Below are 26,623 nucleotides of genomic sequence, written 5' to 3' on the forward strand. Positions count from 1 at the left end.
TCTTTTCATATGCCTGTTGGCCATTTGTATGTCATCTTTGGTGAAATATCTTCGTTTGCCCATATTTTAATTGGGTTATTTGATTTTTTATTGTTGAGTTGTAACAATTCTTTATATACTCTAGATACAAGTTCCTTATTAGATATATGATTTGCAAAATTTTTTTTCAGTATGTAGGTTTCCTTTTCACTCTGTTGATTGTGTCCTTTGATGAACAAAATTTTTTGTTTGATGTAATCCCATTTTGTCTAATTTTTGCTTTTGTGCCTGTGCTTTTGCTGTCATATCTCATAAATCATTGCTAAATCCAATGTTATGAAACTTTACCCTATGTTTTCTACTAAGAGTTTTATACCTTTGGGTTGAATGTTTAGGACTTTCATCCAGTTTGTGTTAATAAATGCATAGTGTGTGAGATAAGGGTCCAACTTCACTCTTCGATATGTTGGTATCCAAATACCAGTTTTCACAACACCATTCATTGAAGAGACTGTCCCTTTCCCATTGAGTGGTCTCGGCACCCTTGTTAAAGATCAATTACCCAGTTACATGGGGGTTTATTTCTGGGCAGTCTATTCTGTTACGTTGTTCTATATATCTGTCTTTATGCTGGTTCCACACTGTTTGATTATTGTAGCTTTGTGATATGTTTTGAAATTGTGGGTGTTGGTGAAGGGGGGTGTGCTTTTAACTTGGATCTTTATAGCCTTAAAGGCCACAGGCTTCACAGGGCACTGACAATGATGTTAGATGGCTTAATCCACTTGTTGGACATAATTCCTCAGCCTAATTTTAGAACTTTCTAGTCTTTCCTCACTCAAGGGTTTGATCCAATATATGGCCCCCACCATTCCTTAGTATATGTTTCAGTCCATTAGTTCCCTTTTTCCTCTGTCAGAATAGCAGTTTGATCCCTTCCCTAGGAAACTGCTAATCTCTGTGTAGAGCCCACTCTTGCATAGTGCGTGGTCCCAGACAGCAATGCAAAGGGTTATCAGACGATCTCTAAGTTGTTCCTTTTCACTAGATGAATAATTTATATTCCAGTTTCTAATTCAGGTGAACTGAAGTGATAGATCTAGCCTTGAAGAATATAGCAAAATGATTAAGAGCACGAACTCTGAAGCCAGACTACCTGTGTCCAATCCTGGCCATCCTCCTGGTGGACTGACTATCTACCTGAGCGCTCAGCCCCAGTTTCCTCATGGCCATGAGAGTAGTGCCTGTTCATCTGTTCTTAACGGTTGTTGTGAGGTTGGATGAATCATTCCTGCAGTGTTTAGAATGGTGCCTGACACCTGGTATTTAATCTTTTATTATTCATACTAATTCATGATTAGAAGTAAGAAGTAGAGATGTGCAGGGCACTGGCCTCTAGCACTCCCGGGGCAGCCAGCTCCTCTCTGGCCACCGACGCTGCAGGACAGTCCTGGCATCAGTTATCACAACCCAGTACTCTGTTCTCTTCAGCCTCTATGGCTTAAAGCCACCATGTATTCTGGGGGTAAAGGAGGGTATTTTGCCTTTCCTTTTTTGTGAATTCCTTTCTTCAAATTGTAGCAGAACAGTACCACCTTATACTGTAAAGCATTTGTTTCAGAGTCTCTTTTTTTCTCCTACAATCCATCCCTTTCTCAAAAATCAAACATGAATTCACTGCACCATAATCTGAGACACATACCACATTTAAATTGACTTTATATTGATTACCGATGATCTGTGATAAATCAAACATGTCTGTGATCATTATCTTAGGATGATATTTCCTAGGAATCTTTGTTTTATCATATAAATATATCTGCACGTCTATTCAATATGTTCAACAATATATCAGCTATTTCAACATGCCCAGAAGTGATGAGCATATTTTACAGTAAGTCTGGGGGACATTTTATTTCCAGGATCGATTTGATTAATATTTAACAGGTGATTTTCTTACAAATAATGGTTTAGGGTCTTAAGTGAGTAAGTGCTTTTTTTTTTTTTTTCTAGAAGAGAGACAAAGCTGCAAGAATTATTCAGTCAGCTGTAATCAATTTTCTAACTAAACGACGATTCAAAAAGGAGGTCAACGCAGCATTGGTCATTCAGAAATATTGGCGAAGACTCTTAGCGAAGAGAAAATTATTAATGTTAAAAAAGGAAAAACTAGAAAAAGTTCAAAATAAATCAGCATCTGTTATTCAGGTATAGTATTCTGAATTTTTGAATTTAAAAAGGTTTAATGACATTTTTAAGAAAGTAAAATATGATAAAGTTTTAAATTATTATATTTTAGGCTTCTACATTTTATGTAGTACTTAAGCTTAACAAATATTTGATACCTCCCTGCTACATGTAAAACTCTTGGCTGTGTTCAGCATAAGGGTCAAACAAATCGAAACACCTCCTTTGCTCTGAAGGAGGGAACAGTCTAATTCTGTACCCCGTGCTGTCTTCTTTGCTTTACATTAGAGGTTTGCAATCTTCCACTGTGGGTCATGCTGGCACCCTGTACCCTTCTACCTTGTGTATCCATAAACCCAGCCACAGTCTCTTTTGCATCTTTACTATGAGTCCTGGAAATTTCTTTGGGGATAACAGTGTACATCTTCCTCTCCAACCCACTTAGTTGGCAAGTGCTGGAAATACTACTTATCATCAGTTTATAGAATGCCTATGTAATTTTTCTACTGAGTAAAAAAAAAAAAATTAACTTATCTACTTTACTTAATGGACATATTCCTTACATCCAAATGTTAGTCTTTGATATTACATTCTATTTTAATAACATCGGAGATGTGTACTATTTAAATTTACCCTATGTAAATGCCATTGAATTTTATCTATTTTATAAACTTGGAGATTTGTTTCTGGCTACTACTACTGAAAGTGAGAGATTCTGATTTAATAAATTCTCTTTCTCTGAACCTTTTTTTTAATGTGGAATATTACACATAGAAAATTGCACAAAACACAAATGTAGAGCCTTATGGTTTTTCACTAAGTGAATACTTACGTAACCACACCCTAGGTCAAGAAATAGAATATTGCTAGCCTCTCAGAAGGCATTTCTCAATCAGTTAATCCCCCAGCCCAGCCGAAGGTAACCATTATTCTAATGTATGCTAATCATGCCTTTTTCCTATACATCTTTCTTAAATGCTCTAATATTGTCTTGCCTGTTTTTTGAATTTTACATAGAGGGGTTCAGACAGTGTGAATTCTTTTATTGAACATGAAATTTGTGGAGATTTATCAGTGTTGTTGAGTGTAACTGTGATTTAACTTTCATTTTATAATATCCTGCAATTTATTTGTCTGTTCTGTTGTTGATGGACATCTGGCTTTCTGGTTTTGAGCTGTTATGACTAAAGCTTTTATGAACGTGCCTTTTGGTGTGAAATATATTCACTCTGTTCGGCATATACCTACGAGTACAACTGTTTGTCTTAGAGCATATATATTTCAGTTTTAGTACATACTGCCAAGGACTTTTCTAAGGTGGTTATAGCACCACCAGCTGTTTATAATACTTGGAAATTATCTCTTTAATTTTAGCCATCCTGGTCACCATTCTGGTCGTTGTGCGGTGGTATCTTAGAATAGATTTAATTTGCATTCCCTTGATAATGAATGACATTGAACACATTTTCATATTGAAAGTCTTCTTTCATGAAGTGTTTCTTCAAGGATCTTTTTTTCCGTTTTTTATTTTGATTGTTTGCTTTCTTGTGGATTTGTAAGAGATCTTTATCTATTCTGGTTATCAGACATTTGTTGGATATGTGCGTTTTAAATGTCTTCTCCCAGACCGTGGTTTATAGTTTTATGTCTTCAGTGAAAGTTCTTAATTTTCTTTTATGGTTAGTGGGTTTTGTTTTTTTTTTTGAACCATTTAAGGAGTGTTATTTCAACCTAAGGCCTTGAAGATATTCTCCTGTATTATATTCTGAATTCTTTAATGTGTTGTCTTTCACATTTAGATCTCTCTTGAAATTAATTTTTGCATATGATTTGTGTTAGGGACCATTTTTCTTTTTGTATATATGGATAGCCATTGTTTCAGTTACAATTTACTGAAATGACCACACTTGCCTCATTGCTGTGCTATCTTTAATTATTTTTTATTTTTATTTATTTTTGGCTGTGTTGGGTCTTCATTGCTGCGTGCGAGCTTTCTCTTGTTGCAGTGATCGGGGGCTACTCTTTGTTGTGGTGCGCGGGCTTCTCATTGCGGTGGCTTCTCTTGTTGTGGAGCACGGGCTCTAGGTGCGTGGGCTTAGTAGTTGTGGCTCACAGGCTTAGTTGCTCCGCGGCATGTGGGATCTTCCCGGACCAGGACTCGAACCTGTGTCCCCTGCATTGGCAGGCGGATTCTTAACCACTGCCCCACCAGGGAAGCCCTGCTGTGCTATCTTTAGCATACATCAAATATTCTTATATGTGTGGTTCTGTTTCTAGAGTTTTTTCTATTTCATTGTTCTTTTTGTCTACCAGTGAGCCATGTACTCTAGCTTTACAAGAAATCTGGATGTCTGGTAGATAAAACTTTCTTTGTTTTCTTTAAGAAGTTTTTGGCTTTTCTAAAGTCCTCTGCATTTTCACACATTTTGAATCTGAAGTTTAAAAAACATTGGAATTTGATTGAGATTTAATTGAATAGGTCAGTTTAGTTAGAATTGATATCTTTAGCTACTAAATGTGGTATTTATTTCCTATTTATTTAGGCCTTCTTTAAAAGTCTCCTAAAATGGTTTTATGATCTGATGCAAGAGGTCTTAAATATCTTCATTTGTTCCTAGGTATATTATAAATTTTTTAAAATTTAAATTTAATAAATTTTAACTTTACGTTGATTAAAATTAAAATTTTTAAATTAACCCTCAGTAAAATGTGCTTTTCTTTTTTTGGTGTGTGGTTTCACAGATTTAAACACACATACACATGTGTTTAAACACAGTTGTGAAATCATCACCTCAATCAGGATACAGAACAGTTCCATCTCCCAGAAGAACTGTTGCATTCTATTCCTTTGCGGTCCTTTCTCCCTCCTCACCCAGCCCCAGGCACCCAAGCTCTGCTCTCTGTTCCCATAGTTTTGCCTTTTTGAGAATGTCGCATAAGGGAGCCATGCAGTAGGTAAGTTTTGAGACTGGTTTTTTTTTCTCTCTGCAGGATGCCTTTGAGTCTCATCCAAGTTGTTGCATGTATCAGTGGTTTATTCTCCTTCATTGCTGAATAGTATTCCATTGTATGGATGTACCACAATTTGATTATACATTAATCTGTTGAGGGGTATTTGCATTGTTTCCAGTTTTAGGTGATTTCATTCCATTAGGGTAAACAGCTAGGAATGAGATTGCTGGGTCATTTGGTAAGTGTATGTTTAGCTCCATAAGATATCACCAAACTGTATCTAGAGTGGCTTAACCCACTTTGCTGCCCACCCCCAAAGTGTAAGGATGCTAATTGCTCCATATCCTTAGCAACACGGATTTCTATGTTTTTCAGTTGTTCTGATGGATGTGTAGTGGTGTCTTGGTTTTAGTTTCTATTTTCCTAATGGCTATGTATATGTCTTCAAATGCTTAACTGCCTTTCGATTATCTTCTTTATGAAGTGTCTCTTGAAATCTTTTGCCCATTTTTATAATTGAGAGCTTATCTTATTGAGTTTTGAGACTTTTTCTATATTCTGGGTACAAGTTGCTTGTCAGTGATTTGCAACTATCTTCTCTTGATAGGCCTTTTACAGACAGAGTTTGCTGGTCTTTGATCTTGGTGAATGTTCTGTGTACTTGAAAAGAATGTGTATTCTGTTGTTGGGTGGAGTGTTCTATAAATGTCAATTAGATCTACTTGGGTAATGATATTTAACAGTTCTTTTATATCCTAACTGGTGTTCTGTTTATTTAGTCTTATACCAAGAGAGCAGTATTTAAGTCTCTAACTATAATTTTGGATATATCTTTCTCCCTTTGGTTTTATCTACATATATTTTGAAGATGTTTTGTTAGGTGCATACACATTTGGAATTTTTATGTCCTCTTGGTGAGTTGAGTTTTGTTTTTTATCATCGTTTTTTATCATTGGTGAGTTGAATTTTTTTAAATCATTTTTTATCATTGTGTAATGTTCCTTTTTTATCCTTCAAATTTTTCTTTGCTCTGAAGTCAACCTTGCATGCTCTTACTATAACCACTCCAGCTTTCACTTGATTATCATTCGCAGGGTATATTTTTTTCCTTTCTTTTACTTATTATTTGCTTACATCATTATATATGGCTTAAAGTCTTGACAGCATATAGTTTTTATGTTTTGAAAATCTCTATCTTTTAATTGATGATTTATACCATTTATATTTCAGATATTTATCAATATGCTTGGATTTGGGTCTATCATTTTATTGTTTCGTTTTCTGAATGTTCACTTTCTTTCATTCTTCTCTTTCCCCTTTCCTGTCTTTTCAATTATTTGAATACATTTTAGTGTTACGTTTTAGTTTATCTTTTTTCTTTTTAGTTATTATTTTATCCCCTTGTACAGGGGTTTGGTTATTTGGGGTTTGTTTGTTTGTTTGGTTGGTTTTTTGCCTTTTTTTGGTTGCTATAGGCATTTCAGTATACAAAACTTTTAATCTACTTAGAATCAATATTTTATCCCTTTAAATGGAATGTAGAAAACTTACAACTATCTAGGTCCCTTTGCTCCCCCCACTTTTATGTTTTAGCGGTCTTATTTATTAAACCTACATACAAATAAAATCACATCAGGCAATGTTATAAGTTTTGCTTTCAATGATAATAAATATTTTAAAGAGTACATGAGAATAATATCCTGTTAATGCAGATATTTTTCATTTCTGTTGCTGTGCTTTTTTTTTATAGTATGCTTTTTGCAATTTATGAACATTGTAATTAAAGTCCTTAGTTTCCATAGGTTTCACTCTTTATGTGGTATAGTTGTGCTTTGACAAAAATCCTGCCCTAAAAATCCTTTCTGCTTTACGTATTCATCTCTTATCCCTCTGCAAAATCCTGGGCAACCATTGATCTTTTTACTGTCTCTATACTTTTGCTTTTTCCAGGATGTCCTATAATTTGAACTCATCAATATGTAGCCTTTTCAGATAGGTTCTCTCACTTCACAATATGCATTTAAGTTTCTTTTATGTCTTTTCCTGCCTTGATAGTTTGTTTCTTTTTATTGCTGAATAACATTCTATCATATTGATGTACCACAGTCGTTTTTATCCTTTCACCTATTGAAGGACGTATTGGTTGCTTCTAATTTGGGGCCATTATGAATAAAGGTGCTATAAACACCTGTGTGCAGGTTTTTCTGTGGACTTGGTTTTCAGCTTCTTTGGGTAGGTACCTAGGAATGGGATTGCTTGATCATATGACAAAACTATATTTAGGTTTGTGAGAAACTGCCAAACTGTCTTCCAAATTGGCTGTACCATTTTGCATTCCCACCAGCAATGAGTGACAGTTCCTGTTGCTCCACTTCCGGGCCAGCATTTGGTGTTGTCACTGTTTTAGACTTTACCATTAAAATAGATGTGTATAGGCATCACATTGCTGTTTCAATTTGCAATTCCCTAGTGCATTTGATGTTAAGCATCTTTTCATATGCCATTTACAATCTGTATACCTTCTTTGGTGAAGCATTCAGATATTTTCCCCATTTTAAAATTCTTATTGCCAATTTTTGAATTCTTTATTGTTGAGTTTTAAGGGTTCTTTGTATAACCGGATACAAACCCTTTATCAGATTTATATTTTATAAATATTTCCTCCTAGTTTATGGCTTATCTTTTTGTTCTGTTAACAGAGTCTTTCACAGGGCAGATTTTTTTTTTTTGATTTTAATAAACTCTGACATCAATTTTTTTCTTTCATGGATTATACTTTTGACATTATATCTAAAAAGCCATTGCCAAACCCAAAGTTACTTAGATATTCTATTGTTATCTCTCAGAAGTTCTATAGTTTTGGATTTTACATTCAGATCTATGATCTATTTGAGTTAATTTTTGTGAAAGGTTAAGAGTTAGTGCTTGACTCACTTTTCTTTCATATGGATGTCTACTTCTTCCAGTACCACTTGTTGACAAAGCTATCTTTTTTTTTGTTTTTTGTTTTTTTACAGTATGTGGGCCTCTCACTGCTGTGGCCTCTCCCATTGCGGAGCACAGGCTCCGGACGCGCAGGCTCAGCGGCCATGGCTCACGGGCCCAGCCGCTCCGCTGCATGTGGGATCCTCCCGGACCGGGGCACGAACCCGTGTCCCCTGCATTGGCAGGCAGAATCTCAACCACTGCACCACCAGGGAAGCCCGACAAAACTATCTTTTATCCATTCAGTTGTGTTGTTTGTTTATCAAACATCAGTTGACTATGTTGCATGGGTCTATTTCTGGGCTCCTTATTCTGTTCCATTGATCTATTTTTCTATTATTTTGCCAGTATCACACTGTCTCAATTACTGTGGCTTTATAATAACTTTTGAAGTTGGATGATGTTAGTCCTCCAACTTTGTTTTTCTTCACTATTGTATTTGCTATTCTGGGTATTTTGCGTCACCTTATGTACTTTAGAAGCAGTCTGCCAGTGTCCACAAAGTAACTGGATGAGATTTTGATTGAGATGACATTGAATTGATAGATCCAGGTGGGAAGAACTGGCATCTTAACAAAATCCAGCCTTCCTATCTATGAATATGATATATCTCTATTTATTTAGATATTCTGTGTTATCTTTCAGCACAGTTTTGTAGCTCTGACAGATCTTGTGCATATTTTGTTAGATATATTCTTAAGTATTTCTCTTTTTTTTGCTAATAATGTTAATGTTTCCATATTCTACAAATTTGCTATAATTGCTTATTCCAGGAGGTTTTTTTTGTCATTTCTTTGAATTTTCTACATAAATGATCATGTCATCTATGAACAAAAAAAGGGTTTATTTCTTCTCTGTCTGCATAGCTTTTATGTCCTTTTCTTATTGCATTAGGCAGGACCTCTAGTAGATGCTAAATAGGCTTGGTGAGAGGATACATCCTTGTATTATTCCTGGTCTAAGAGGGAAAGCATTTAGTTTCTCACTGTTAAATCTGATGATAGCTGTAGGTTTGTGTAAATGTTCTTATTATACTGAGGAGGTTCCCCTCTACTCTTAGTCTGTTGAGACATTTCTTTCTCTTTTTTTCCCCAGTCATTTTTTTTCTTTCTTGTTCAGCCTAGAGAATTTGTATTGATCTCCAAGTTCATTGATTCTTCTGTCATCTCCATTCTGCTACTGAGCCATGCCAGTGAGGTTTTTTGTTGCTGTTGTCTTGGTTATTGTGTTTTCAGTTCTAATATTCCCATTTGGTTCTTAGTTGTATCTTTGATGGTTTTTTTCTGAGACTTTTAATCCTTCCATTAGTCCCCGCCACATCTTAGCAATATTTGGAGTGTTTTGGACAAAGGAATGGTCTTATTGCGAGAAGAACGTCCAGAGCTTGATGACCAGTAGCCAGGATCCGCTTGAGACTTTGTAGCTCGCGTGTTGCTGGGATAACTAAGGAGTTAGGGAATGTGGGGTGGTTGGGAAGGAAGCAAGAGGAAAAAGCTTTATTACTTCTCAAGTCTTTCCAGAATCCTACTTTTTAACCATGTATCTATAATTCCTAAATTTTATTCTTAATGAAAATACTGACTCAGAGAGTGCTGTGACTCAGTGATATTTCTCAGAATCCTGTGTTGATGTTACCAGGCCTGTAACACAGGGTCCCTCCTATAAACAGTTTTCAATCATTATAAGATAGCTTAGCAACCTTGATAAAAGGGGAAAATATAAGATCCAGAGATACATTCATAGGAAATTACTTAGAATCAATAGATAGCAGAATATTACTATAGTTTCATTTTAAATCTTCTAATATATTATTCTAATATAGCATAAACTTGTTTATATTTCTTATGTCTCCTGAATACAAATGCCATATAAATATCATTAGTTTGGATTGGCTACAGTTGTATCAACACAGAAACTAAACTATAAACAAAAGAGAGAAGTATCTTCTTTAAAAATATATTGCTTTTAAAATTAATGTCTTTGTTTTTAAGCAAAATGTTAGAAACGTTAATACTTTCAAGGGTGTTAAGTATAGAAAGATGTGTCTATTTTACTTTGTGTCCTTTCTTACCTTTTTCAGAGATATTGGAGAAGATATTCCACTAGAAAACAGTTTCTGAAGCTGAAATATTATTCAATCATCCTGCAATCTAGGATAAGAATGATCATTGCTGTTGCTTCTTACAAACGATACCTTTGGGCTGCAGTTACAATGCAGAGGCATTGGCGTGCTTGTTTAAGAAGAAAGCAGGATCAACAGAGATATGAAATGCTAAGATCATCAACCCTTATAATCCAGTCTGCGTTCAGAAGATGGAGGCAACGTAAAATGCAGCTACAAACAGAAGCTGCAATAACACTGCAAAGAGCTTTTAGAGAACGGTGTGTCAGGAAACAGGTTAAAGAAGAGAAAGCTGCCATGGTCATACAATCCTGGTACAGGATGCAGAGAGAATTACGGAAATACATTCATATTAGATCTTGTGTTGTCATCATTCAGACAAGATTTCGGTGCTTTCAAGCCCAAAAGTTATATAAAAGGAAAAAAGAGTCTATCCTCTCTCTCCAGAAGTACTACAAAGCATATCTGAAAGGAAAGGTTGAGCGCACCAGCTATTTGCAGAAACGGGCTGCAGCCATCCGACTACAGGCCGCTTTCAGGGGAATGAAAGCTCGTAATTTACGCAAACAGATCACCGCTGCTTGTGTCTTTCAGTCATACTGGAGAATGAGACAGGACAGACTTCGATTTCTAAACCTTAAGAAAAATATTATCAGATTGCAGGCACACATAAGGAAGCATCAACAACTACAGAAATATAAGAAGATGAAGAAAGCTGCCCTTGTAATTCAGATTCATTTTCGAGCTTACATTTCAGCCAAGAAAGTTCTAGCTTCTTACCAGAAGACACGATCTGCTGTCATTGTTCTGCAGTCTGCATTTAGAGGGGTGCAGGCCAGGAAAAAGTTTATTCACATCCTCACATCTGTTATAAGGATTCAATCATATTACAGGGCTTATGTTTCCAGAAAAAAATTTCTGAGGCTAAAAAATGCTGCAGTGAAGTTACAATCCATTGTCAAGATGAAGCAAACTCGTAAACAATATTTACATTTAAGAGCAGCTGCACTAAAGAGAGAAGAACACATGCGGGCATCTTGCATCAAACTGCAAGCTTTTGTCAGAGGGTACCTGGTTCGAAAGCAAGTGAGGTTGCAGAGAAAAGCTGCTGTTTCACTACAGTCTCATTTCAGGATGAGAAAGATGCGCCTGTACTACCTGAAAATCTATAAAGCAGCTGTTGTCATTCAGAGTTACTATCGTGCATACAAAGCGCAGGTCAATCAGAGGAAGAACTTCTTGCAAGTCAAAAGAGCAGTTATCTGCTTGCAGGCCACTTACAGAGGTTATAAGGTACGCCAGCTAATCAAACAACAATCTACAGCTGCTCTTAAAATTCAAACTGCTTTTAGAGGCTACAGTAAGAGGATGAAATATCAATCTGTGCTTCAGTCTACTCTCAAGATTCAGAGATGGTACAGGACACACAAGACTGCTTCTGACATAAGAACACATTTTTTAAAGACAAGGGCAGCTGTGATTTCTCTACAGTCCGCTTACCGTGGCTGGAAAGTTCGGAAGCAGATCAGAAGCGAACATCAGGCTGCAGTGAAGATTCAGTCTGCTTTCAGAATGGCCAAGGCCCAGAAAGAGTTCGGGTTGTTAAAAACGGCAGCATCCGTCGTCCAGCAACATCTGAGAGCGCGGGCTGCAGGGAGGAGGGAACGGTTGGAGTACACTGCGCTCCGCCTTGCAGCAGTGATGCTCCAGTCCACATGGAGGGGCAGAGCAGCGAGAAGACAGGTTCAGAAGCAACACAAATGTGCTGTCCTCATACAGTCGTGCTACCGAATGTACGTGCAGCGAAAGAAGTGGAAAATCATGAAAAAAGCGGCTTGTCTGATTCAAATATACTATCGGGCTTACAATACTGGGAGAAAACAGCATCATTTGTATTTGAAAACCAAAGCAGCAGTAGTAATCCTACAGTCAGCTTACCGAGGTATGAGAGTGCGGAAAAAAATAAAGGAGCACCACAAGGCGGCAGCCGCTATACAATCTAGTTACAGAGCTTACCAAACCAAAAAGAAGTACGCCACCTACAGAGCGTCAGCTGTTATAATTCAGAGGTGGTATCGAGTTACTAAAATTGCAGACCGTCAGCGTAAGGAATATCTTACTTTAAAGAAGGCGGCTGTGAAAATCCAAGCTGTTTATAGAGGTGTTACAGTAAGAAGACAGACTCAGCACCTGCACGCAGCAGCCACTCTTATTAAAGCCGTGTTTAAAATGCAGCAATCAAGGAGGCGATATCATCAAATGAGAACAGCAGCCATCATAATTCAGGTAAGGTACAGAGCATATCATCAGGGTAGAACTCAACGTGCAAAGTACCTGACAACTTTGAAAGCTGTTACCATTCTGCAGGCCAGTTTCAGAGGAGGACGAGTTAGACAGACCCTGAGAAGGATGCAGACCGCAGCAACACTCATCCAGTCCCACTACAGAAGACACAGACAACAAGCTTATTTTAATAAGTTGAAGAAGGTGACAAGATTGGTGCAGCAAAAGTACCGGGCAGTGAGGGAAAGGAGCATACAATTTCAAAGGTATAACAAACTGAGACATTCCGTAATCTGCATTCAGGCTGCTTTTAGGGGGATGGAAGCTAGAAGACACTTAAAAGTCATGCACTCAGCCGCGGCTATGATTCAGAGGAGATTTAGGACTCTGATGATGAGAAGGAGATTCCTGTCTCTCAGGAATACCGCTGTGTGGATTCAGAGAAAATATCGTGCAAATGTTTGCGCAAAGCATCGCTTACAACAGTTACTACGGTTACAAAAGGCAGCCCTCAAAATCCAGTCCTGGTACAGAGGGTGGGTGGTGAGGAAGAAGGTGCAAGAGATGCACCGGGCTGCTACCGTTCTCCAGGCGGCTTTCAGAAGGCACCGTGCACATGTGAGATACCAGGCCTGGAGGCACGCCTCGCAGGTCATCCAGCAGCAATACCGGGCAAGCAGGGCCAAACTGCTGCAGAGGCAGCTCTACCTCCAGCAAAGACACTCTGCTGTGGTCCTCCAGGCTGCATTCAGGGGTATGCAAACCAGAAGACATTTGAAAAGGATGCATGCCTCTGCAACCCTGATTCAGAGCAGGTTTAGATCTTTAGTGATGAGGAAAAGGTTCCTTTCCCTCAAGAAAGCAGCTATTTTTGTTCAGAGGAAATATCGAGCCACCATTTGTGCCAAACATCACTTGCACCAATTCTTGGAGTTACAGAAGGCAGTCTTTACAATACAGCCATCTTACCGAAGTCTGATGGCAAAGAAGAAGTTACAGGAGATGCACAGGGCCGCAGCCCTCATCCAGGCAACTTTCAGAATGCACAGAACACACCTTGCCTTTCAGACCTGGAAACACGCCTCGATTCTCATTCAGCAACATTACCGAGCATACAGAGCCGCAAAATTGCAAAGAGAGCATTATGTCCAACAAAGGCATTCTGCAGTGGTCATTCAGGCTGCCTATAAGGGGATGAAAGCAAGACAGCTTTTAAGGGAAAAGCACAGAGCTGCTGTCATAATACAAAGCACATACAGAATGTACAGGCAGTATTTTTTCTACCGAAAGCTTCAGTGGGCTACAAAAGTAATACAAGAAAGATATAGAGCCAATAAAAAGAAAGCTCTTCAACACAATGCACTCAAGAAAGCAGCAACCTGTGTCCAAGCAGACTTTCAGCATATGATTATAAGGAGAGAGATTCAGGAAAAGCAGCATCAGGCTGCCATTACTCTTCAGAAGCATTTTAGAGCCTTTAAAACAAGGAAGCACCATCTCCACTTTAGAGCAAAGGTAGTTTTTGTTCAAAGAAGGTACAGAACACTAGTTGCAGTGCAAACCCAGGCAGTCATTTGTATACAGTCTTACTACAGAGGCTTTAAGGCACGAAGGGGTATCCAACTCATGCACCTGGCTGCCACCCGAATTCAGTCATTCTACCGAATGTACAGGGCCAGAGTGGATTATCAGGCAAAGAGAATGGCAATTGTTGTTATACAGAATTATTACAGGTCATACGCCAGAGTTAAAATGGAAAGAAAAACATTTTTAGCCATTCAGAAATCTGTAAGGCCTATTCAGGCTGCTTTTAGCGGCATGAAAGTTAGACAGCAATTTAAAAACATGCCCGAAGAAAAAATGGCAGTCCCTGCTACCCAATCTGGATTCTGCTGTCACAGAACTGAAACTCAGTATGAAGCTGGCCAAAGCCCAGCACTTACGGTTCAAAGGCGGTGTAAAGCTTCTCTGGTTGGTCCCTTACAGGAAGCAGGGTATCATTCTGAAAGAAAGGCTGCAGTAACAATTCAAAAAGCTTTTCGTAAAATGGTCACAAGAAGATTGGAAAAGCACAAGCGTGCTGCCGTGCGAATTCAGTCCTTCCTTCAGATGGCTGTGTATCGAAGAAGATTCATTCAGCAGAAGAGGGCGGCTATCACTTTACAGCGGTATTTCAGGAAAAGGCAAACCAGAAAACAGTTTTCATTGTATGGAGAAGCAGCAGTCGTTTTACAAAATCACCACAGAGCCTTTTTGTCTGCAAAACATCAAAGAGAAGTTTATTTACAAATAAGAAGCAGTGTTATCGTTATTCAAGCTAGAATGGAAGGATTTATACAGAAACGGAAGTTTCAGAAAATTAAAGATAGCACCATAAAAATCCAGGTATTTATATATTGAAATATAAAGCTTTCATTCTTTCTTTGACCAGTATTTCTTAGAATTTATAAAATGAGCTTAAGCAGGTTGTAAAGATTAATACTTAGTTTACGTGGCCTTTTCATTTACCTTCCAAAATGGAACATTTTTGAGGTTGGGCAAAGGGTGCCAAAAATAATTCACCGAAGACGGCACAGAACTGGGATTGTTCTGAGTGTGACACCCTAAGCTTGTTGCAACTATGGTTGCACAGTTAAAAGCAGAGACCTTGAGACCATCAGGTTGCAGCTGGCAGCTGTGAGCAGATATTGTTTTAGAGAACAGCTGGTGGTGTCCTTGAGTCTGATACAGTTCAAGTTCTCAGTGATGTAGGAACATGTCTGAAACCACATCCACAATGGCCACCCGGCTCCACTGTGGATGCCTGAACCACAGTTAATCCATTTTGATTTTTAAATGCATTCTTTTCTTTAATGGTTAAAGCAGATACACAGTATATGTTTAATAGGCCACAAAAGAGGCTGTTCTAGTTAACATAAAGTTCAAATTAAATCCTGTATTAGCCAGAATGACTTGCCCATACCTCAGTGTATGGAAATTTCTTCATGATAATACAGAATGAGAAATGTATGTTGCTGGGAATGCAGAGAAGAGAAACCTAAGCTAGTCCCAGTGATTTAAGTTGAGATGTTAAGCTGAAGGATGAACTGGAAACAGCCAAGTAAAATGTATGGAAGGAGTATTCCAGCTGTAGGAGGTAACACAGAGTTCAAAAATGAGAGAGAACAGGTGTGCAATAAAGGGTGACCTGCGACCAGGATGCGATCCATGGAGCGAGATGTGGGCAGCTGTGTAAGACAGAAAAAGTTTAGTCTTCATCCTCTGGACTAAAAGAAGTTCTAGAGGAGTTCAACTAGGAGAAGACCAGAATCATAATTTATTTTTTTAAAAATTACTCAGATGGGATTTCCCTGGCGGTCCAGTGGTTAACTCAGCCCTTTCACTGCCATGGCCCGGGTTTAATCCCTGGTCACAGAACTAAGATCCCCCAAGCCATGTGGTGCAACCGAAAAAAAAAAAAAAAAATTACTCAGGCAGGGATGTGGAAGATGGACTGAACTGGATGCCGGGCGGCTAGCCAGGAGACTGCAGGCAGTAGGTCAGGGAAAGTGAACCACCGTTTGACAGCAGGGTTGTCAGGGTCAGTGTGAGTGGAGGATGGGATTGCCCTTGTATAGAGCGCAAACAAGGAGCCAAGCCATCTTTATGGTTGAGGTGACTCAGCAGATTGCACCCTTCACTGACGTGGGAACAACGGGAGGAGCAGGTCTGGAGCCCGATGAGCTCGGCCTGGGGTACGTGAAGCTGACGTGACCACCACACGTCCAGCGGGGCAGCTGCTATGTTTGTTGTAATTTGGACAGCAGTACGGATTTTGGAATTTGACTTCTACGTTGTTGGCATACACTGATAACTGAACTTGTGGGAGATAGGGGATCACTTAGGGAGAATGCATGAAGTGAGCAAAAGAAGAGGGCCCAGGACTGGAGCCCTAAAGAGCATCAAAATTCAGGGGTGCTGAGAGGAGAAGCCAACACAGGGTATTAAAAGGGAACGAAGAAAGCTAAAGATTGTGGTATAAAGAAACCAAGGGTTGAGGGAGGAGGGAAGGAGCACTCAAGTTCCAGACGCTGCCAGGAGTCAAGGACTGGTGGGTTTGTCAAGCGTGTGTGTTAGTTGGGGTTATGTTAGAAAAGCCAAAATAACAATCTTAGGAAAATTCAACTGTTATTTCTTTCTCTTTTTTTTTCTTTTTAGTAATTAGTTGTTTTTTTGGGCGTTTTTAAAAATTATTTATTTTTGGCTACATTGGGTCTTTGTTGTTGCACAGGGGCTTTCTCTAGTTGCTGCGAGCAGGGGCTACTCTTCATTGCGGTGCGCGGGCTTCTCATTGTGCTGGCTTCTCTTGTTGCAGAGCACAGGCTCTAGGCGTGCGGGCTTCAGTACCTGTGGCTCGCGGGCTCAGTAGTTGTGGCTTGTGGGCTCTAGAGCGCAGGCTCAGTAGCTGTGGCGCACGGGCTTAGTTGCTTCGTGGCATGTGGGATCTTCCCGGACCAGGGCTCGAACCCATGTCCCCTGCATTGGCAGGTGGATTCTTAACCACTGCACCACCAGGGAAGCCCTGTTTTTTCTTTTATATAACTAAATTATAGAAGTGCATGTTGCACATCTAGTTTTTAACACATACCAACCAGTGGTCTTAAACTTTAGCACACATTGGAATCACTTTGGAATCTTTAAAAGTACTGATACCTGGCTTCCACTATGAATACTACTATGTTGGTATTCGGTTTTGTTTACATAAAAACCATATAGAAATACTCTGAGTTAAGGACATCACAAGAGTTCAGTTTGACCATATGTATCATTCTCGCCTGTCAACTGAATTTAGAGCCTGATCCCCATGTTAGGTGGAGCTATTGTATTTGCCGTAGGTGTTTTGAAGTCAGATAGACTCAGGTTCAAATCTTGACTCTATCACTTAATGGCTATGTGGTAACAAGTCTCTTGACGTTAATTTCTGTTTTGTATAGAGATCTTAATAATCATCTCACAAGATATTTATAAGGATTAAATGAGATATGTCTGTCACTTATTACCTGTGACATCAACAAGTAATTTTACTGGTGTCAGTTCCTCTGGGCCTTCATTGTTTTCATCTCTAAATTAGAGATAATAGTATTACCTACCTATGTTACTGTAAAGAATTATAGTGCTTAGTATAGCGCTAAGCACTTAAGAAGTTGTAGCTGTTACTTAAGCTTTTAGTCAGCCGCAAGGTTGCCAAAGTCGGAAAATCTGGTGGTCCTCAGGTAGATGGATGCCCTCAGGATTCTGCAACAGGATGGACCCAGAAGCCAGGATGTGTCTGCAGTGGGTGGGGAGGGCAGTGGGAAGAATTCCCGTCCCTTCCCTGGAATTGGAGGCATCAGTGTGTTCATTTCCTTTCGTTCCTTCACATGGACTGAGAAGGTGAGGGCAGTGCACACACCTGGCTTCCCAGGCTTTGCGTGCATCTTACAATTTAAATACTTTTCAGGGTTGTATTGGGCTTAGCCAGCAGCCAGCCGCAGGGTATGTGCTGAAGCAGGTAGTAGGAGGTCACAGGTCAGCCCGCTGTTCTCAGAGGGCTCACGTATCCGGAGTGAGCGAGTCCCACAGTGGAGCTGGGGTGTGACTGCATTTCTGCAGTTGATCCTGTCTGCTTGACCTTATATTAACTGTTATCAATACTGAGTCTTCCAGTTTACAAAAAAAAATTAGACATCTCATTGCATATTTGTTATGTTTATATGTTTAATAGACTGCGTGGAGGAGACATAAAGCCAGGAAATATTTACGTGAAGTGAAAGCTGCCTGCAAGATTCAAGCCTGGTACAGGTGTTGGAAAGCACGTAAAGAGTATCTGGCTGTGTTAAGAGCTGTTAGAACCATTCAGGGTTGCTTCTGTACCAAACTGCAGAGAAGACGGTAAATGTGTCAGCTGCGTGGGCGAGAGCGTGTGGGGGGGGGGGCGGTGCACGCACGCGCACATGTGCCATAACCAAGTCCGTGTGTCAAGTAATACTGCTTGTTGGGTTTTCTTTTAAATAGTTGCTATGCTTAATTTGTATGGTTTGCTGGTGTTTCCTGCAATAATGTAACAAAATTATCTCTGAGACTCTTATTTTTTGAGATACAGCCTTGATGGTATAATCCAGGAGAAAATATTAAACTTGATTAACTCAGGTTCATAAGGATAAGGGACTGAGGGACTCAGTAGGGACTGAGGATGGGAAGTTAATAAAATGATCTAGTAAGTCTTGTTTTCCTTGTTAGTGCAAGGGTCCATTTTGTCTGTTGATTTAGCTACTGGCAACATTTGTTTTCTTATGCTTTTTTTTTCTTTGTATTAACCCCTGTACTCTTTATCCTTAATGACGAAGACCTAATTACCAACTTATCTATGTTACTCGTATTTCCCTATTCCTAGTTCATTTCTTTTAAACACATTTTCAGAAGCTCTTATCAGATAGTCTATATTATTTTTTTATTTCATAGTGTAAGAATTTTTTCTTCAGTTCCCAGAATTATTGAGTTATTATATCAGTGATGGTTTTAAAGATCGTTTTGGGAGAGCACACTAGTGTTACAAGCGTTTCTTGATCAATCCCATGGGCAGAGTCAGGGCTTAACAGATAAAAATATAATTGCTGCTCTCAGCTATTAAGGACCAGTATCCAGTTTTTCCCATTGATATTCAGCCTTACTTTCTAGGAAAAGTGGCGACATGACATAGGTTAATCTCTCTCCCTTTTCCACAGGACCGTGAACAGAGGAAAGAGCCTGCCAATTCTCGATTGTTGTCACTGCTATGTTGACGCCTAAAGTTTAATCTCTAGCCCTCACATTTAAAATTTTTCTCCAGTTCTGTTTACAGAATATTCCTTTTTAAATCTTTTGATGATGCCATCTCTCCTTTCAAACGAGTGTTTGTTTCTCATTTGCCTGATGCCACTCCACCCTCCCAGGCTGTCTTCTCAGCCACACCTGTCTGCTCAAAGACTCGCTCACAGTGTGGACTCAGACTTTATTCTCTACCATTTTTTCTACCACCTCCCCTTTATCTAGGCTTTGTCTAGATCTGGCTAATCCTACTTTCTTCTGATCCCGTTCAGAATTTTTGGTCATTCTAGAACTTAATATTTCTTGACCACTGAAATATTGCCAATTGTAAAACTTGTTTTGCATTGTGTTACCGTGTGTGTGTGTGTGTGTGTGTGTGTGTGTGTGTGTGTTTGTAAAGTTCTGATTGCTAGAACCTAAGTATGAATTATCCTTTTCTACTTTTTTTTATTCTCTCATTGCCTTTCTTATATTTTCTTTCTCCTCTAGTATTTATAGGGGGTGGGCAATGAATACTTACTAAATGAGTTAATTTGAAATTGCTTTCCAATAATCACTTTTTAGGTTTTTGAACGTGAGAGCATCAACAATCATCATTCAGAGAAAATGGAGAGCTGTACTTTCTGGAAGAACAGCTCATGAGCAATTCTTAATGACAAAAGTAGGTGTTAAAAAAACAGTTCATATGTAAAGAACTACTTTAAAAAACAGAAAACAAAAAATGATTTAAAGATCTAACTATACATTTGCTTTAAACACATCATTGCAGTCAATTAAAAATTATATTCACTCGGGCTTCCCTGGTGGCGCAGTGGTTGAGAGTCCGCCCTGCCGATGCAGGGGACACGGGTTCGTGCCACGGTCCAGGAAGATCCCACATGCCACGGAGCGGCTGGGCCCGTGAGCCATGGCCGCTGAGCCTGCGCGTCCGGAGCCTGTGCTTCACAATGGGAGAGGCCACAACAGTGAGAGTCCCGCATACCGCAAAAAAAAAAAAATTTTATTCACTCATAAAAATACTATTTGTATTTTTGTTTGTGTATCTGTTTTTATAACATATTCTCAAACCCAATTTGAAGTGATTTATTTGAAGAAAATCATAATAGATGTAGCATATCCTGTCTGTATGAGTCAACACATACTCTTTAAGCCACATTTGGTAATCTATTTAAAATATTTAACATTGGTTCTAGAACAATGGTGGTACCTATGGTCTTTTATTAAAGAAATCAAAATTAAAATTTTACTTGTAAATTTTGATGTTCATATTCACTATGTATGATTATATACACACTATTATTATTACACCTTCTATTATATATTTACTAACTAATCAGATCCTCATGATAACTCTGTGAGGTAGCTATTATCAGCATTCCCATTTTACGGATGAGTAAACTGAGGTCTGGAGAGATAAAGGGGTTTGCTCAAAGTCACTCAGCTAGTAGGTGGGGGGTCTATGTTGTAAAACAAACCTAGTTTTCGTTTCAATCCAGATGCTTTATGTGTCTTGGAATTTGATTGTCAGGATGTTCTAGAATTGAGGAATCTAAGATGTGCTGGGAGTACACTGGTTCTCGAAGCAGCAGACAGCTTCCCTCACAGCTGCTTACAATGCCCATTCTGTTCTCTAGAGTGTAGCTAGCTTTTGTATTAAATGCATTTGTCCTGTAGTAATACTAGTCCTTTGCTCATTCACAATGAAAAGTATCAAGAGGAAGGGAGGGAAGAAACACCAAGTATCTATGGTACCTGGTTTGCACCTTCATAAAAGCTTCATTTTCAGCTGTAGCCCTCTGTGGGTTTCAAAATCTGTGAAACATATAACATTCTTAAACTAAAAATGTAAAAAAAAAAAAAATCATAATTATACCATCTTATTTTTCATTGAGAAATTCCAGAACCTCCAGTGGGTTGAACTATTATTTCTATCTATTAGTGTCACTTGCAAATTTTTCCTTATAGAGATATCAAGCTGCTTGTTTGATCCAAGCAAATTTCAGAGGATATAAAGGAAGGCAGGTCTTTCTCCAGCAGAAATCAGCTGCTTTGACCATACAAAGATACATACGAGCCAGGAAGACTGGGAAGTGTGAAAGGATAAAATATGTTGAATTAAAAAAATCTACAGTTGTTCTACAAGCACTGGTGCGTGGTTGGTTAGTAAGAAAAAGGGTAAGTATTTTTAAGTAGGATATCTCAGTCTTATGAAGTGGAAATACCTGATGTTAAATTGTGTTAAGAAATTTGAGATTTTGGAGAATAACTTCAGAACTGATATAACCATTAACTAGAATTTATTCAGCTTCTGAAGAGCCCCATGTAACAAGATCACTGGTTGCCATAGATTTTTGTTCTATGATCCTATTTCCCATAGATGCTCACCAAAAATGCAAAATAACTTTTCTCGTGTAATAAATCTTAACAAAGGAACTGAAGTATGAGGAGGGCTCCACATATGAAGGAGTTATTTTTTTTTAAGTTTTTAACATCTTTATTGGAGTATAATTGCTTTACAATGGTGTGTTAGTTTCTGCTTTATAACAAAGTGAATCAGCTATACACATACATACATCCCCATATCTCCTCCCTCTTGCGTCTCCCTCCCACCCTCTCTATCCCACCCCTTTGGGTCACAAAGCACCCAGCTGATCTCCCTGTGCTATGCGGCTGCTTCCCACTAGCTATCTGTTTTACTTTTGGTAGTGTATATAAGTCCATGCCACTCTCTCACTTTGTCCCAGCTTCCCCTTCCCCCTCCCCACACGTGAAGGAGGTTGTTATTCAAGTCACCTTTTGCTACCACCAAGCAACTCTCTCAGGGGTTGTAGGACCATTCCGTTGATAACTTCCACACCTTCAGCAGGAGAGAATCCTCCCTAGGGAATTCTTGACGTTCTGGGCATCCAGTACATGAAGCAGTGGTAAACAGAAAATAATTAAATTAAAGGAGAAATCTTTCGTGTTTTGTTCACTGAGTATAAATTGAAACTCTGAAGGCCAAAGGCCCCTCCCTGGAGGGAGCTTCTGCTGCAGAAGTCTTGTGCTGGATGTGGCGAGACCACTACTGGAGAAGTCGGGTCAAATGTTTGCCCGATTTAACGTCACCATCTTCAACGGTTCTGCTTGGAGCTCTCTAACCCTTTCTCAGTTTACTATTCCTAGACTTCTCCCATTATAATTAGTACCTTCAAAGCCTTATCTAGCTGCCCTTGGGTAGTCTAGTTAAATTCTGGAGTGAAGTGCCCAAATATAATTGTGCTTTCTATATCCTCAGTTAGGGGTTACACCATTGAAAGTATTGTATAGTAAAGGAGTATAATTACTTCAGGTTACAATGTAGATAATTTTAATAGTTACAAGTTAGTTTACTGTTGCTAATTTATATAATTTGGTATTAAGGATATACAAAAATAAACATTGGTTGATTGTCTTAATAGTCAACTATTTGTTTTTTAATCTTTTTTTCTCCTTTAGATTTTAGAACAGAGAGCCAAAATTAGGCTTCTTCACTTCACAGCAGCTGCCTTTTATCACCTGTCTGCTCTCAGAATTCAAAGAGCGTACAGACTTCACAGGGCTCTGAAGAATGCTGATGATAAACAGGTTAACTCAGCCATCCGTATTCAGGTTAGCTTTTCCTTTGCAGTAAAGCTATGACATAATTTTTGTTTGAAACTTTTTAATATTTCATAAACAATTTCCAAATACCCCTGCTAAAGTTATGTAGTATTTAGCTTTTGCCATGTGGCCATCAGGGTGGTTGGCCGGCTTAGAGGTGAGTTGCGTTTTATGGCTCAGGACTAAGGCTGTGGGTTATCCTCTGGCGCATTGTACGCATTCACCCCTCATGTAGCGACACCCAGGGCACCTGTCTCTCTCTTGACCTCCTTGCCAACCCGTGACATTACAAGACTTTGTGATTTTGTCATTTTGATGAATGGCAAATTACATCTCATATTTGGTTTGGATTTCCTATGATTGCTAGCAATTCTAAAAAATCTTTCCTCTGTGTTGGTTATTCAAATTCTTATCTGTGTACGGTATGCTTTTTAAATTTTTTTTTCCACATACTTTGCTCATTTTTCTGTTGAGTGTTTTATTTTTCTTAATGATTATAGGAGTTCTTTATGTATTCTGGATAAGAATCCTGTTTGTACAGTATATGTTAATATACTTACATATAAAATATTGAGTAAAGAAACAAATTGAAGAATAATATACAGCTTGATAAGATTTATATCAATTATGAAATGAGGAATATGTTGTGCAGGGTTAAATTCTCAGACACACACACACACACACACACACACACACACAGAGACACACACTTAAACCCACTGTGGCCTGGAATTTTCTGCACCAACTAGAGTGGAAGTGTAATGCCACTGGGGAGGGTTGAAAGATATTTCAATAAATGTTCTATTTATTTCATTAAGAAACCTGAAGTAAAAAAACTATTCATATGTTTTAAACAGAGATGGTTTCGAGCAAGATTACAGCATAAGAGGTTTCTTCAGAAACATCGCTTCATGAAAATTCAGAATGAAGCTCAAGAACGTATGAGCCAGCAAAATAGGGCTGCATCAGTGATACAGAAAGCCGTACGCCGTTTCCTCCTCCGTAAAAAGCAGGAAAAGCTTGATAATAGAGTCACTAAAATCCAGGTAACTGAAAATATTATGATTTTAGTTCAAGACTTTGGTTTGTAATTCATCTACACGATATATAACATTTTATTGAATTTTATTTTTATTTATGTATTTTATTTCTTGGCTGCGCCTCACTGCTTGCGGGATCTTAGTTCCCCAACCAGGGATTGAACCCGGGCCACGGCAGTGAAAGTGCCGAGTCCCAACCACTGGACCACCAGGGAATCCCCAATATCTAACATTTTAAAAAGCACAGTCATGCTCATTTTAAAAAGCTGAGATTGGCCAATAGAATAATTCATATGCACTATGCTACCATAATTTCATTGTTAAGCCCTTTATTTTCACATTCCAGAGAGGAAGTTGATGACTGAAAGATGCAAAAGCATTTTTGCCTTTTGAATCGATTTAGCCATCTTTGGCCAGTGAATGATGCTTTAACTTATATACAGGAATATTATATTTATTTCTTCCTAGAAAAATTGCTTTTGCTATTTATTAGAACCTGAATTGAAGTTGTAGTTGTAAAGTTGCAAAGATCACATCATATAATTTTACTGAAAACATTTACTTTGTGGAAGTAGATGTAGATGTTAAGTCCACAACATTAGAGGTTGTAATCTTAAAGTTACTGGTTTGTCTCTTTAAGGCGTTATGGAGAGGATATTCTTGGAGGAAGAAAAATGATTGTACAAAAATTAAAGCCATTCGACAGAGACTTCAGTGTGTTAACCGGGAGATTCGAGAAGAAAACAAGCTCTACCACAGAACCGCACTTGCCCTGCACTATCTCCTGACATACAAGTACCTTTCCGCTATTCTTGAGGCTCTAAAGCACCTGGGTTAGTTTGTTTTAACAATATCTTGTATAAGGTTAGAAATGCGTTTTTACCCTTGAGTCGTACAAAGAATATAATAATACGATACTGATTTTGTTGCTGTGAATGTATCTCTTTTTTTTCCCCCTTTCAGAGGTAGTTACTGGACTGTCTTCACTTTGCTGTGAGAATATGGCCCAGAGTGGAGCAATTTCTAAAATATTTGTCTTGATCCGAAGCTGTAACCGTAGTGTCCCTTGTATGGAGGTCATCGGATACGCTGTGCAGGTCTTGCTTAACGTCGCCAAGGTAGTTTCCGTCTTGATAATGAAGAGTTCCTTGGTCAAGAAACCTCCCCTAGCAAGTTAGGTTTATGCTTGCTCATCACTAGAGCTCAGATCCCCGAGTTAAAGTTCATTTACTATGTGCCAGAGTCTTCGGGGGGGGAATGTTTACTCTGTTAACATAACTGTACATAGAAACTATAATTTTTTATGATTGATTTCTCCTGTTTTTATAATATTAATAACAGCAAGTTAGTTAAGGCCTTGCTAACTATGTGCTAGTTCTTTTCATGCATCATTTAACTTAGTCCTCCCATTCATCCTCTAAGATGGTTCTTATGGTATTATCCTTCCCATTTTGTAGTGAAGGGATAATCGTCTTTACAGGAGGTAAGGTCCTCGCCCGAGGACCAGCGTGTGGTCAGTGGTGGAGGGTTCATGTCCATCTCCCTCCGGAGCTGACAGCCTGTACACTGCGCTGTATCAGAACAGCAGAACCTCTTCTAATCATGTCTGGCTTCCTTTTTGGTTGGTGTTTCTAAAGTACTGGGTTGGCCAAAATGTGCCTTTGGTTTTTAAGTGAAAATAAAAGACACGTTTTTCATTTTCACCAAGAGCTTTATCGAACAACGTATTCACCCTTTTGTTCCACTACCTTCTGCCATTTTTCAGGCAACTTCATAATTCCATCTTCCCGAAACTTTTTGTCCTTTTGAGCAAAGGACTGTTCCGCGTGCCTTTTACAGTCTTCCAGGGAATTGAAATTTTTTCCATTAAGAGAATTTTGTAAAGACCAGAATAAATGGAAATCCGAAGGTGCAACGTCTGGTGAACACGGTGGATGAATCAGAACTTCCCAGCCAAGCTCTGACAGTTTTTGCCTGGTCACCAAAGAAACATGTGGTCTTGTGTTATCTTCATGGAAGATTACGTGTTTTCTGTTGACTAATTCTAGATGCTTTTCGTCGAGTGCTGCTTTCAGTTGGTCTAATTGGAAGCAGTACTTCTTGGAATTAATTGTTTGCTTTTCTGGAAGGAGCTCATAATAGAGGACTCCCTTCCAATCCCACCCTATACACAACATCGTCTTCTTTGGATGAAGACTGGCCTTTGGTGTGGTTGGTGGTGGTTCATTTCACTTGCCCCACGATCTCTCCCATTCCACATTATTGTACAGTATCCACTTTTCATCACCTGTCACAATTTGTTTTAAAAATGGAACGTTTTCATTACATTTAAGTAGAGAATTGCATGCGGAAATAGGGTCAAGAAGGTTTTCTTCGCTTAACTAAATGTAGACCTAAAGCGATTCACATAACCAAGCTGGTGCAAATGATTTTCAGCGCTTCATTTGGATATTTTGAGTATGTCAGCTATCTCCCACGTGTTTTAACACTGATTGTTCTCAATTAATGTCTCGATTTGATCTCTATCAACTTCAACTGGTCTACCCGACCGTGGAGCATCGTCCAGCAAGAAATCTCCAGCACGAAACTTCACAAACTACTTTTGACAAGTTTGATCAGTCACAGCACC

General features: G+C 38.8%; 1 protein-coding gene across 1 annotated transcript in view; it reads left to right on the forward strand.

Annotated features, from left to right (window-relative positions):
* Window positions 1-26,623, forward strand: part of ASPM (abnormal spindle microtubule assembly) — a 67,716-nt gene that overhangs the window by 36,421 nt on the left and 4,672 nt on the right. Inside the window, 9 exon segments of the mRNA XM_029230965.1 lie at window positions 1,993-2,187; window positions 10,184-14,893; window positions 18,252-18,418; window positions 19,898-19,994; window positions 21,299-21,508; window positions 22,811-22,963; window positions 23,812-24,000; window positions 24,635-24,827; window positions 24,958-25,112. Coding sequence (XP_029086798.1) covers window positions 1,993-2,187; window positions 10,184-14,893; window positions 18,252-18,418; window positions 19,898-19,994; window positions 21,299-21,508; window positions 22,811-22,963; window positions 23,812-24,000; window positions 24,635-24,827; window positions 24,958-25,112 — 6,069 coding nt within the window.

Source organism: Monodon monoceros, unplaced genomic scaffold (assembly GCF_005190385.1).
Source record: "Monodon monoceros isolate NGI ecotype Baffin Bay Population unplaced genomic scaffold, NGI_Narwhal_1 Super_Scaffold_18, whole genome shotgun sequence".
In the NCBI taxonomy this organism is placed as follows: domain Eukaryota; kingdom Metazoa; phylum Chordata; class Mammalia; order Artiodactyla; family Monodontidae; genus Monodon; species Monodon monoceros.